This window comes from Psammomys obesus, unplaced genomic scaffold (assembly GCF_907164565.1).
Source record: "Psammomys obesus unplaced genomic scaffold, mPsaObe1.curated_primary_1811, whole genome shotgun sequence".
Classification (NCBI taxonomy): domain Eukaryota; kingdom Metazoa; phylum Chordata; class Mammalia; order Rodentia; family Muridae; genus Psammomys; species Psammomys obesus.
This window is the reverse complement of record NW_026592118.1, coordinates 42,485,579-42,500,475: the sequence shown is the minus strand read 5'-3', so window position 1 is coordinate 42,500,475 and position 14,897 is coordinate 42,485,579. Positions and strand designations below refer to the sequence as shown.

Sequence of the window (14,897 nt, the reverse complement as noted above, 5' to 3'; positions counted from 1 at the left end):
AAAGCTACCAGTATATGGGAAATTATCAGCTCATTCCAGTTTATCTGTCCATGAAGATCTGCATTCTGTAATTAATGTCTCTTTTGCATCACCTGGTCTTGCTCTGAAGGGTGATAAGAGATGTTTGTTGACATGTTTCTGACATACTAGAAATATATGAAAGCCTCCTTAGCCTAAAACATGTTCTTAAACCCTGTATTAACCACATATAATTCAACATATAATTTTTTCAATAATGTTCTTTAACCCACAGCAGATGCAGATGTTAAGAATAAGCATTAACTAATAAAAGCTTAGTTATGGTGGTATCTACCATGCTCTGTGGTTATCACTTAAACTGGAGGAAACTTTATTCATAAGAACCAGTCATAACTGACTCATTAACCCAACACTGCTGAGAACTACAAAGTGACAAAGATTGTGTGTTTTACATCTAAGACTACATATCCAGAACACTGAGGACTACTGGAACTACTTTTCCTTAACTTGGAAATTTTCCTTTCCTTAATTTACTTAAATTACACATTCATATGACTATCGCACTGACATGGACAACATTTGCACTGAGAAAGTTGTTTTTGTTTTGTTTTTTAAGACAGGGTTCCTCTGTGTAGCCTGGGCCTCACTTTGTAGGCCAGGCTGGCCTTGAACGCAGAGATCTGCCCTGCCTAATGCCTCCCTGAGTGCTGGGATGACAGGCGTAATCTAGCACGCCCAGCCTGGTAGAGTATTTTAAATGGGGAACCTTCCAACTGAAGAGGCTTAAGCCATTTCTGCAAGACTGGTGTGATTACGTAATGATGCCTGCCATGGGAGTGACAACAGCTAGTACTCAGGGCGTTTGCTAACCCAGCGCCACCTCATCCAGCTCTATGCAAACTCTACCCTTCAGAGGTGTCCTCCATTAACTTTCAGTCTTCTACCCAGCTGGGGGAGTGATGGCTTCCTGTCTTTTTGTTGCTCTTTCCCACTGCTGGATATTACTGTACAGAGTTGTGTTTTGACAAGCCCCTTCCTAGGCACATGTCCTGACCCTATAAAGACAGGTCTGCTACCACTAAAATTTCATTCAATAAGCCACTGTTTAAACGTGCACAGCTAAGCCCCACTAGTATGTGGGTACAGACACCATTTGAATGCAGCCAGTTGAGAACCCTTAATGTCTATACTCGGTACTTGTTATCTGTTCTGGCTGCCATTTCTACTTCACATGTGAAATTGCACAATCATTTTTATATTCACAGTTAATTACTTCTATGAGTTAAGGATATAAATGAATTATAGTGAAAATCCTACAATTTACTATTTTTGTATAGTAAATATGACTTTTAACTAATACCAAGTGTGTGTTTCATAGTCTAGTATCCCAGTCTCATACTGAATTAAAATAACTGGTTATATTAACTGGTTGTTATGGATATTATGAATGCTTAAAAAATACACATGTCCAGTGACTTTCCTAGCTGAGAATCCATAACAATAAGTACTATTCACATCCTGTGTAATTCCATGGGAATTCTACAGGGAAAGTTCCATATTTGGTAATTTTCCCTGATGGATTTCCCACAGTTTAGACAGGATATGAATCTGGTCCATTGTAGCAATGAAAACAACAAACCACTGGACGCTTGTGTCATTTTTGCTGAACAAACTATAGGCTAACAGGGAGCCCAATACTGAGGCGAACTAAGAAGCTAATGGATATTTTTGTTCCACCTTTGAACTAGTGGACAAACAGGGATATAGCCACAAAAGAAATTTACTCCTGTCCTTGTTTAAAACATCCCTTTGATTTTACAAGTTACAATGTTAAGTATCAACAGAGAAGAGACACAAAAGGAAGTCTCACATCAGCTCTTGCTGTTAGAATGAAAGTAGACAAGGTAAAGCAAGTCAAAAATATCTCATGGGCTGTCCTTCCCAGACTAATATACGAGTTTCCTCCAGCATGAGTCCCATGAGCCACAGTTGCTTTCCCATAGCCACGTACCTTCACTTTTTGTGGTGCTCTAAACTGTCTAAAGCCACGCAACACTCATGGGCAAACTGCAGACTTGGGGGTTTAATATAACCCCAGTTAATCATTTCTATGTTTGCTTTGAGATGAAAGCATCTAAAATCCAAGATAGCTCAATACTAGCAGCCAGATTAATGTTGTATGAAAGAAAAATAGCCGGTCTTCCTAAACTACTAAGTTACATATGGCAGGGGAAAATAAGGATCACACTAAAATGTCTAACATACTATCAGCAGAAAAACAGTGCTAACACAGTTCTTAGTAATAATTAGTTGTTTATATTGGGAAATGGCCCACTTTAGAGGTAATTTTGGGCAACTATAGTCCCTGTTCAACTTACTTCAACTTATGTACACATGTCACAGTAAAACAATAGACAGTAGTTGAACCTTACACATAGCCAGCTCTCAAGTCCTCGTGGTACACAAAAAGGAGCAGGACTTCTCGTTTCCTTACCACATGCACTTCATTCCAGCAGCTCTGCGGCCTACCGGTGCAGGGTGTGTTCATCTGACTGTCTCGCATTCGACTGCTCACAATGTGAGAGAATTGCCTTCCTCGTGGTAGCATGGCACCATGGTCACTCTTATTACTACACTTTTCAGTTCCACCTTAGTGAACGTATCTATCATGAGAGCAAGGGCCGCAGGTGCACCTCGGTGCCACCGCAGACAAATCATATGAGTACCATCCAGCATCTTTCTCGTTAACCCATCCAAAGTGATGCAGGTACATCAAAGAGGTACTTCTGGACCTCCTGTCATCTCGCCATCGACATTATGATGAGATGGGAGAGTCTCACACTAGTTGCTATTTTGTTGGTACTCAAAATTTTCCCGTTTGCGTCACAGACACCTTAGTCTAGAATGTTCTCTTTAGTAAATATGTAACAGAATGTGGAAGGAGAGATTAGATGAGGCTGTTTGCCTGGGGGATATCCTATTTCTCAGCAGGTAGGTATTAACCTAATAAGGCAGGTACTTTGGGACACACATTACCATGGCAGGGCACAATTCCCACCACTGCACATCTTTCATTGGGCCCCTTGAGACATGAAAAAGGTAAATACAGGAGGGGGCAGGGAGCAGAACTGAGCCAAGTCAGCGCTAATTGAATAGACAGTTAAAGTGTCTATCTTCTGGAGAACAGCAAGCTTTATAAAAGAGGGTGTAACCAAATGGCAACTCTACAGTTGCCTCACTGAACAAAAAGAGAAGATGAACTAATTTGTCTCCTGGTTCCAGTTTTTTTTTTTTTGTTGTTGTTGTTTTTTTTAACTTCAGAACTTTAAACTTCTTTAAAAGTTTCCAGAAATATACTTTTTAATTTTTCAAAATTCAACTGATTTTTCTATATAAACTTCATTAAATCAAGTTAAGTACTCAAAATATGCATTTAATGACTGCTTTGCACAATAAAACATTATTGATAGCATTTTCTTCTTACCTTTAATTATTCTGAGCCCCAGAACTAAAACTGTATTTCTTCAAAGCCAATAAAAAATAAAATCATTAGTCTCATTTTTACATATGAAAAATGTCAGTAAAGGAAATTTTTATTAGAATACATCCAGATGGTAACAGAGGCACAGAACACCTCAGGCCACTATCCTTCCTACTTTGTCACAATGAGTCTCCTAACACTACAGACAAGTTCATGTCAAAGTAAGGCCTAAAACGATGATGGCCAATCTACACAACTACAATAAACTGACATGTGCCAGTCAGAAAGATGAGCGTAGGCTTTTTTAGAGACAGGCAGAAATTATGTTAGTGGGTTGGGAATAGAGATCCCTAGGATAAGTCACTTATATTATAAAAACAGACAAAAACATTAAATAAACTCTATCAGACATTAATGGTATTTATTAATTATTTTTGAGTAGTTATATAAGTCTTTAACTTTCAAGACATTTGCTCTTTCAGATGAATTTTTGTCTTTCATAAAGGCTATGTATTTTTTTTATTTGGGGTTGTTTATAAGGGAGGGTTATTTAAGATAAGCAATATCTTGGTGAGATAGAAATATAATAGTATAGAAGTAGGCCATTACATACTCCTGACCTCAACAAATTAGACACAAAATTGACTTAATTTTATTTCCAACAAGTTAAAAAATGAAGATGTGTTTCTTTGTGTTTCTTTGTTTTATATGTAAAAAAAAACAAGAAAACCAGAAAGAAAATTTAATAGAGCCATTAATAACAGGAGTTTGGGAAGTCACAAATCAGAATGGTGGTTATTACTTGGCAAGAAGGAGCAATGCTAATGGATGAGAAGGCCATAATTCTTCCTGAGGAACAGAAGTGTTCTGCATCTGTCCAAGTAGGGGCTCTGCTAGTACAAACATGGTACAAATCTCAGAAGTCACTCTAAGACTTATGCAGCCTATTACGCATCAACCATACCCCAGTTTAAACAACAAGCAGCTAACAACATGCTGAGAGCAGAAGAAGATCTTCCCCAGGGAAGAGCACACCAAATGGTTGTCCAATATCAAATTGTCAGCCCTGAGCACATACAAGCAAGTTAACATTATACAGCTAGAGTAGGTTCAGGTCCAGAGGAATAGACACACCCATAAACATGCACATACATGCATGATAACAATAATTAATGAAAGCGACCATAAATGAAAGAGAGCAGGAAAGGGTATGTATATAGGAAGAACTGGAGGAAGGGAAAGGAAGGGAGAAATGATGTAAGTATATTATAATCTTTAAAAAAAAAAAAAAAGGAAAAACAATTTTAAAGTAAAAATTAAAAAAAAAAAATACAAGTAAGGCAGAGCAGCCAGAAGTCAAATGTAAAAATAAACACAACATCTCTGAACGAAGCTTCTCCTAGTCTTTCCCGGGTCCACCGCAGCCCTGCCCACAGGGTGGATAAAGACTTCTGAGACAGGTCAGTGAGCGCATCAAAGTTTGGGAGACTCCTTCTAAACTAAGTAAAACTTCAGAGTGCTATTTCCTGCGTGTTCTCAACGTGGAGAGTTTTCAAGCCTACAAAACACCACCCAAGGTGAAGAAATACAGACGGAGGACTGTAGCCACAAACAAAGCAATCACACTTAGCACACAGTGCACAGTGTCTCCTCATCTAAAAGAAGGCAGTCATTTCCAATCCTAAATGGCCACTGGAAGCATGAATACCTGTGGCCTTCTAGGGACAAGGAAGAGAAAAAAATTAATCCTTGGTCAAGGCAAAAAGGTTCTCAGTAAAAGAAAAAAAATGCTATTCAAAAAATTTATTACAATTTATTCACTTTGTATCCTAGGTGTAGCTCCCTCCCTCATGCCCTCCCAAATAAAAATTAAAATTAAAAAAAAAAAGGAATGGATGGAGGAAGCAAGGGAAAGAGAAAATGAGGGAGGGAGGAAGAGAGGGATGGAAGAAAGGAGGACAGGGAGGGATAGAAAGATAGAGGGAAGGAGGGAAGGAGAGCTAAAAGGGGGGAAAGAAACAGAAAAATAGATACATAAAATAATTTTTTAAATTAAAAAAAAAAAACTTGCATGACAGTGTTTTGTTCACTGAATAGTATTCACTTCTGTTCCAAAATGGTAGCTATGGAAACCAAAAGCAGTTTTCAAATATGCCACATAGCACATGGGTGAGACTATCAAAAGATAAGGTTTGATGATGGAAAGAAAGAAAAAAAAAGGTTGTATGTGGAAAAACAGGCCAGACAATGGAAGACCTTACCATAAGTGCCAACAATGGATTTCAGCTGCCACCAACTGCATTATTTTTCCTTTAATACACAGTATGAATATTCCTGTCCTCACCTAGGGTCTTAAATCAATAAAATCCCATTACTGAAATGAGAAACAGGGAGATCTCTGCCATCTGTTTCTTGGATGACAAGTATTCCAAATGTACCATTAAATGAATCTTAAGATAGTTTTAAATTATTAAGAAACACCATTGTCATATGTTGAATAGACACTAAGTCCTCCTATTAGTGTCTTGAATTTGATTAGAAAATATGTTACTATCAGAGATGAGAGTTTTCCACAATAAATAAAAAAAAAAAAGGAACCTTTATAAAAGCCAGCACGAAGAGACAAAAGAACTGAGGGCTATTAGCCCTCTTCAAATGCTATTCTTCTACAATAGTCAGCAGCCACCCCACAATCACATGGGTGGTTGTGACCAGAAAGTTAAGGCTCCATTACAAATTCATCAGAGATAGACTTCCTCAATGTCCTACCTTAACCCGGCCCCCTTCCCTCCTGCAAAGCCAGGCCAGTAGGTCAAATCTCTAGAAATTCTTTAACTGTCACCTTTGGCTACTGATGATGGAAGAATGTTTTGCAAAGCCTGTACAACCTCACTGACAAGCTATGTTACTTTATATCAAACATTAAATAGTTCTCAGACAGGTTGGCTATTAGCATTTTTTAAATACCTATTTAGAGTGTCTAGAACTGCTGTCCAGCCCAGCCCACTGTGCAGGGCCTGCTCTGCACCAAAGCAATTGCATTGTATAAGTTTAAAACAGATACAACGCTGCCATTCTATAACGTTAATCAACGTATCAAAATTGAAGCTATTGTGAAAAAAAAAAAAAACTGCTGTCTTCAAGCAAATTTATTGTTCTTCTTAAACCTGCATGTAGCATCTACCCATGTGTTTTTGTAAAAATATGGAGGAAGATATATAAAGACACCTTCATCTCTCAGATGAAAAATGTGAACCCCTATCTTAAAATGCTGTCATCTCAGGGTCTTCTAGCATCTATTTTAGGGTTTAAGGACATTAGGACCCTCTGACAATGGATCAGTGACAGGCCTGATCCCATCAATTAGCACAGTCTGGGAAGCTGCCTGGATCCTGTCTTCTCCACCTCCTCCCTCTTGGAGGCCTGGTTTGGCCACATTGACATCCCTGGCTTTAAGAATGAATAATCCACTTCAGGAAAGTCTCTTACCCAAGACCAGTTCCTCTGTAATTAGAGGCAAATGCAAATATTATTAACCTAAGGCAAAGTGATATGAACTCAAGCCAGTGAATCCATGACAGCACACAGATTCTATAGAAGAGAGAAGTAGGATCCATTTACTTACAGGAAGATTCAGTACCAAACATGGCTGGCTCCAGAAGCTGCTTTAAAAAAAAAAAAAAAATTAGAAGAAAGGAAAGAAAAGGAAAAGGGAGGTAAGAAACCGTAAGATGTGCATGTGCTCCTGAGAGCGGAGAGATGAGCCGGCTACACAGCAGGGGTCATGAAGCCAGACAATGCAGTCCGAGCTGTGTCCAGCTGCCAGATTCTCCTCTGAGAGCCTCAGCCTTCTCTCGAGAGTGGAAAGCAGGGTCTGCAGCACCGCAAATCGAAGAGCTGCTTTTCAAAATCCACCAGGCAAAGAAAGGCCGACGCGGCTCCTGGGGATGCAGTGAGGCAGGGCTAGGTAGCGCAGGCCAGGTCTGGAAGCAGCAGCACAGATACTGCAATCCTCAGCCCTGCTGTAGCTGAAAGACAATAGCAGGGCTTATGCATACGCCGGATGACGTCAGGGACACTGCACAGACTGACTGCGCTGCCTGAACCAGAGGCTCCGGGGTTTCAAGGGAGCAGCGCGATTCAAAAGGGAATTCCTTTGTCACAAAATGCACGAGACCAAAAACCACAAGCCCATTCCCAGTTCTGAAGAGCTCTTCATCCTGTGATGCCACTCAGCAAGAGACTCAAAGAAATTTAAATACTGGCCTTCCACCAACTAACCACAAAGACATGCGGATCAGGGTTCTCGTTGTATTACAGCAAATAAAGCTTTGCAAGGGAATTAACGGGTATCAGAAATGAGAAAAATAATCTACATTTAAAAGTAATCACAGAAGAGTTCAAGATCATTATCTCTAAATTATGGTGGGTTCATGTCAAAGGTTGTACATTTAATCGCAAATAGATGAAAAGATGTATGCTACGTATGTTTGGAGTATTTACATGTAACGTGAATGTATTAGTGAAATAATAGCGTAAACGGTTGGCAGCCAGCCTCAAATAGTAGAGATTACACTTTTACTCATTCGCAAATATTATTCAAATATGAAAACCACAATTTGTGTACACATGTTTCTCATCTTCTTCCTTCTGCTTTATTTTAAATTTGACCTTTTGAAAGTTTCTGTTCTTCTCAGTAACTCAGGCATTTTAACGCTGTGCTCACATACCTGTGTACACTTATGAATGGCCAGGCGTTTGTGACTACCACATTTCTTCTTAATTTGCTGAAACAAAAGTAATTGAAAGACCAACAACATGCTGCTTTGACTCACTGAGCAAATAAAAGTCCTCCTGCACTGTTTTATTCTTATTCTTAAAAATCTGGTTTTAAGGCACACATATTAAAAGTATGTGAACTTTAGAGTGCCTACCCCACAAAGGCAGAGAAGGAAGTTTGTTCCAATGTTTTAAAAATTCCAAAAGGTGTGCATAATGCCACCCTTTAGCCACCATGTTCAGGAGGAAGTTCAATAGTTCAGGACGCCCCTCCACCTGTTCTCAACATTCGTACCTTTTTCAATGATTTCTTTTGTTTACAAAAAAAAAAAAAATCTTAATATGGATACATCTTTTAAACATTAAATTTATGTCAGGAATAGAAGTCACATTAGGTTTCTCTGGTGATTAAATGTAGGCCTGACTCGTCATCTTAGCTTAATAGTTCCTTGCATTCAGTTTATTCAAGGTAAACTGGCTCAGCATATTGAAAACGATGAACCATCGTGAAGAGTGAGTGTGAATAAGCAGGACTTGCAGAAAAGGATATCAATATGCAACGTCTCTTTGCTCACTGTGTATCAGGCACTATGTGGGGCTGCTATAGGTACACATTCATTTACTCTCCATACTCACTCCATGAGGAGATACTGCTATAACCTACATTTGAAAGTTAGTTCAGCAAGACGGAGTAAGTAGTAAACACTATGTTGAGATTCCAATCCAGGAAGCCTGCTTCCAAAGCAAGGCTATTAACCTGTACACCACAACACCTCTTGAAAAAATGATTACGTAACTGCCAACATGATACAGCATTTTAAAGGTCAAATGAAATAAAGGGAAAACAAATTGAGTAGAAAATGTGGATAGAGATGATTTTTAAAAAAGTTACCAAATAAAACTAAAAATAGATAGTAGTAAAAACTTCAGTATCAACTAAATTATAAATATATAAAAATATCCCCCATTCAAATAAATCTTTCAAGCCAATAGCTCTTGAGATGTATTTGCAACAGGTGGAGGGAGTAATACTTAAAGTGGTGGAACCTCAAAGCCAAAGGTCATCTTATGTAAGTTACTGATTTGTTTGTTTGTTTGTTTGTTTGAACACTTTTACCCTGGGAAAGGTCTGCTTTAAATTGTGTACAAGATGTTGTCTATGAAGTCACTGAATTAATGGATGGATGAAGACAAAGCCATCAAAAACTTGGAAAAAATAGAAAAGAAAGTGATTCTCTGCAGATGAGGAACTTTCCAGCAAGGTCCATGATGATCTGTGTGCAATGACTACTTTACCAACTGACTGGGCGCTCTTTGTTTCTGCTCATCCGTGAGCTCAGTGTACATATCACAGATCAATGTCTCTTTAGGTTACAAGATTTTTCAAGTCCTCTTGTCAGATGGCTTTAGAGGCAGCAGTCTGCTAAAAACAGCAGCATCTAACCATCAACAACACCTGACAGAAATTCACGCCACTTGATGTGGTGTGACGTGGAGATGTTTGTAAACGAAACACTTTGCAAAGTTTGCTTGCTCATCACTGAGTACCCCTCATCGACAAAAATTGTTTCTGAAGTTTACCTTGCTCTGATTATCTCCTCTACTATGCTCAGAGAATAAACACAAGTTTTAATGAGTTGCCTAAGGAAAATGTAATGGAAGGAAATGAAAGAAAAATAAAACTGATTTGAAGTTCTATCCCCCCCCCCCGCCAAAAAAGGATCACATAGATTTCAAAACCAAAGTAATCTTTGACTTCATTTTGTCTAATCATTAATGCCTGGACCTAATCATTAATGTCTAATCATTAATGTCCTCCCCGATCATAAATACAGCATTGTGGATTTCAGGGTAAAATTAGCAATGGGAGCAAGCAAGATGACTAGTCGGTGAAAGTTCAGGCTCCTGTACCATGTAAAGGTGGAAAGAGGGAAGCAACTCCATAAACTTGACCTCTGACTTCCACATGCACCTCACACACACATACAGCACAGATGCATGCAATAGTAACAATGATGAAAACCCTAATGAGTAAATGAGAGATCTGATTTATAAGTGAATTAAAATTAGCGATAAGGGAAAATGCTGATATTCCAAATAATTTATTGTTCAAAATAATCACCATAGTGAGCATAGCGGGTGGCCCAGTGGTTAAAGCAAGCTGGTGAGCTACTAGCCATTGTGTTCACAGCAGGGGATTCTCTCTGACCTGAACCCAGAGCTCCCTGATATGGCTAGTAGAGGAAGAAGACTCCTATGTCAACCTTGAAAGTCCTAGTGGACAGAGAAACAAATATGCAGCATGGGTGGCGGTAGTATGTATTTTGAAGATAGAAAGGAATTGGAGGAAACGGGATGAATTGAAGAGCACTTTAGCAAGACTGCCAGGCGAACCCCAAAAAGGTGACAGAGATCTGAAAACAAAAAGGTGGAGCTATATGAAGAACACGGAAACCAAGTGGAAAAGAGTGGCAAAGTCCAGAGTAAACAGGAATGTTTATGGTCCCCTAATTTTTTTTTTTACAGTGACCCTACTATTAAATCAGTTTTCTATTGGAAGCCATCCCTTTGGGTGTTTTGTGATTTAGTAGGAGAGGGGATCACACTGAAGTGTGCCGACAGCACAATGCCGCCTCTATCACCATGTGAAAAAGTCACCAGTCCAGGAAATGAAAACATGAGCTACTCCCTTCAAAGGTAGCAAACTAAATGTACCCATGCTTGAAAATGAATAAATTAATATAGTTAGGAAAGATAATGTTCAAAATAGCATCCTACGAGCAACAGAACCAAAAATCCGGGCACAGGGGTCTTTTCTGAGACTGATACTGCAACCAAGGACCAGGCATGGAGATGACCTGGAACCCCTGCACAGACGTAGCCCATGGCAGCTCAGTGTCCAAGTGGGTTCCATAGTAATGGGAACAGGGACTGTCTCTGATATGAACTGATCGGCCTGCTCTTTGATCACCTCCCCCTTAGTGGGGAAGCAGCCTTGCCAGGCTACAGAGGAAGACAATGCAGCCACTCCTGATGAGACCTGATAGGCGAGGATCAGAAGGAAAGAGAGGAACACCTCCCTTATCAGTGGACTTGGGGAGGGGCATGGGTAGAGAAGAGGGAGAGATGGTGGGATTGGAAGGGGAGGATGGAGCTACAGGTGGGATACAAAGTGAATAAACTGTAACTAATAAAAATAAAAAATCGCATCCTACTAATCCAATAGTTAATCTAATGAATGCATTTATTAATATGGCAGAACTTAAACCAAATATTCTTTCTAAGCATAAACACAAATTCTAAAACTGTCATACATGAATTTTCACCTTTCCCTTCTATTAAACTTTTTCTTAGTATTTCACTTGTTACTTGTTAAAGTTGCATCTTTAAAAAAAAAACTCAGTTATGCAAATAAAAAGCATTACTTCAAAACAACAGAGAAGTATATTAATGGCAATATTTAAGCAACTAATACTTCTAGTATTTGGGAGGAAGCACAATTTTATTATTGAACACATACTCAGTAGGCAAGACGGTTCAACAGGTAAACCACTGGCCTCGCACGCCTAATGATGTCCTCTCCATCCCTGGATCCCTTGTGAAGGTAAAAGAAAGAACCTACTCCATAGTTGTTCCCTCACCTCCACATGATTGTAGGGATGGCACACCGGAAATCAAACAAGTACACGTCACACACACACACACACACACACACACACACACACACACTCACATCCACACAATAACAATAACATTTTCAAAAAACGTAAAGCATACTTAAAGGAAGCCTGTCTGTTAAAATGCCACAAATTTAACTGCTTTTGCATCGAGCTATCAAATATGTTCCTTCCTCTTTCAACGTAATGTGACAGAGGGGGAATCTTCTAAAGCCTAGGTAAAGTTAAGTGTCCCAAATAGACTTGTTCTATAAATCTCCAATGCCCCATTTTAGGTTTTCTCTAAAGCACATAAAACTGCATCTAATGTTTGTGTGTATGAATTTTATTTTCTGTATGACATAATCTGAATTCAGATGCCTACTTTAAACTTTTGGCCAAGAGAAGAGAACTGTGAATTCACTGGGGTTGCAGTTTAAGTGTCTATGAGTATGACTCAATCTGATAGAGAAGAAACAACAGGGCATGTCTGAGAAAGTCCTTTGCAGGCTTATCTGAAATTAGTCACAATGAATATATAACAAATTCACACGTAGTAAGGAATAAATTAGTATATATTTTAAGCTTACATACTGCAATGCAATTTCATAAGAACAAATTTAAATATTACATTTAAAGTTATCTGTGTTGTCAGGATGTAGTCTAAATTTCATTTTACCTGCATATTCCATAATGCAACAGTAAGCAGGAAACTGGGTATTTCTCAGAGTACAGCTCTATCAGCCAAAAAACCAAACAGCTCCTTGAACAGGCAACATGCTTGGGGAAGCCTGCCTTGTGATGTGCGCGCGCGCGCACACACACACACACACACACACACACACACACTTTTGCTTATCTCAACTCAGCAGTAACCGCTGTGGCTCTGCACCTCTTTGACTATTTTTGTAAAGTCATGTTTAGAAAAGCCTCACCAATTCTCATTTGTTTCCTGTTATTCTATGTTAAAATGGGGAGGGGTTGGCGGGAACTAGCTCTCTAATTCCTCTAAGTGGAATTATTAAAAACTGCAGGCTATCGATTAATTGCCTTAACTCTCGGAGTTCATGAAGTCACACAACTAAAGGAGTCAGTGTCCAAGCACTGGTCACTGTGTTCACTCATTGCATGGTATGTATGCACAGTTGATCCATTTGAAACCCTCGCGACATAAACCTAATAAGGGTGACCAAAGAACAACCATTTGAAGCTTATCTAAATTGCATATCATTCAAAGACTCACTTGCCCAAGACCTAAAACAGATTTCAAGTGGTAAGTACATATGGTCATTGCTGAGTCAGCTCTGTCCGATGTGATCTGTACTATCGCATTGCCAAACACCCTGAGCCATCTTTTCTTTCACTGCCAATTGTTTGTTTATTTAATGTTTTTTGAGACAGGGTTTCTATGTGTAGCCATGGCTGACCTGGAACTTTCTCTGTAGACCACCCTGGCCTCAAACTCAGAGATCCACTTATCTCTGACTATGATTAAAGGCGTATGCTACCACCACCCAGCCTTTCACTGACAACTGTTATGATCTTGAGTATGTGGCTACTCCATCTTGACATAATTCTTTACCTTGACTAACAATAAGACCAAAAAATGTATTTTTACAACTTTCCTTTTTTTTTTCCAAGTAACTTGAACATCTGGACAATTTACCATTTAAAGTTATTTAAATACACCAAAATTGTAGCTATTTGATTAGTTTTCAGTTTGGTTTTTTTGAGACAGGAAATCACAATGTAGCCTTGGCTGGCCTAAAGCTTGCAATATATAAGACTAGCCTGACCTTGAACTCACAGAGATTCACTTGCCTCAGAAGTGTTGGGATTACAAAATGGCAGCTACTTTAAAGAAAATATGGTACTGATTATTATGCAGACTGCAAAGAAACAGCGTCTTCTTGGCACAGGGGAGCAGTTGCATATATGAACTCAGCGCCTACAACAGCATGCATTAGACCTGTGCAAGCCCAAGGCAGACCACAGTGACAGCCCAGAGGCTGAGGTAAGCCCCCACCCCGCCCTTTCCTGACTCTCTTACTTGAAGTAGTTCTGCCCTGCCCTGTGAGCCTCTGGCTCTCTGCTTTCCCCAGAGGAGAATGATCACAGCTCACACTTCTCTGTTCCCTCTTAAACCCCAAAACCTTAGCTTCACCACAACAGCTTACATTTCTATCCCATACAGTAACTTGCTTTGTAATTAAGGGTTTGAAAGGCCCAGAGTTGGATTATAACCACTCGCCCTCTTTTTCCACATTGAAGAAATGATAATATAGGGTTTCCCTATGTATCCACGACTCAGTTCTTACCCTCCTCACCGAATGGCACAGCTGAGCCTTCACTCATCCCAACTTCCTCTTGCTGACGCCTCCAGATCAAGCTTTCCCTAAGATGTCTCCCGCCTCACCACTCCCAGTTTCCACCCTTCCTGCACACAGTCCCGGCATTCACTTTCATCTTTTGCCATTTCTAACTTTGCTTCATTTACTGAGCATCTTGGGCTCACAGCAACATGTGAGAAGACTCCACTGCCAGGGGCCTGTGTGCCTGAAGCAGATTTCTCCACACGCTTCTATTAGTGAGATCTCTACTAGCAGATTTCTCCAGCTTCTATTAGTGAACTCCACCCGCATACCTCACCTCAAAACTTCTAAGTTTAGACACTTAACAGATCAAGCACCAACCAGATAGAACAACAGCCTTACGAAATAAGCAGTGTCCTCACATGCTCAGCTCATCCCTTTGACTCAAACTGGTACTATACCTTCACCAGGGCACAATTATGAGCAAATGCAGGGGTAAGTCCTGATGGGAGGAGATCTGCTTTATCAAGCTCCAAAATCATGAACTGAGGGCTCTCTCCAGACTCACAGCACCTACTTCTAAGGCTTTCAATAAATGATGACAGCGCCCAAAGCTTTCTTTCAATGGCTTCCAGACACAAGCTTCTTATATAGCAAGCAGGGGCCTCTCTTCTTACATGGGCCTCAAGG

The 14,897-nt window shown here is 39.7% G+C and overlaps 1 protein-coding gene and 1 pseudogene across 4 annotated transcripts in view; one reads left to right on the top strand and one right to left on the bottom strand.

Annotated features, from left to right (window-relative positions):
• St7 (suppression of tumorigenicity 7) overlaps positions 1 to 14,897 on the bottom strand; it is a 235,577-nt gene that overhangs the window by 177,451 nt on the left and 43,229 nt on the right. The window contains exon 1 of one of the 4 annotated variants that reach the window (XM_055612716.1): positions 7,086 to 7,149. The exons of 2 other annotated variants lie outside the window; for them this stretch is intronic. In XM_055612716.1, the coding sequence (XP_055468691.1) occupies positions 7,086 to 7,107 (22 nt within the window). In that variant the 5' untranslated portion in view covers positions 7,108 to 7,149. Of the gene's footprint in view, positions 1 to 7,085; positions 7,150 to 14,897 lie in introns of those variants that run through there. One more of the 4 variants, XM_055612718.1, reaches the window with a different exon arrangement.
• The window catches only part of LOC129680817 (metal-response element-binding transcription factor 2-like), a 40,987-nt pseudogene continuing 33,309 nt past the window's right edge, over positions 7,220 to 14,897 (top strand).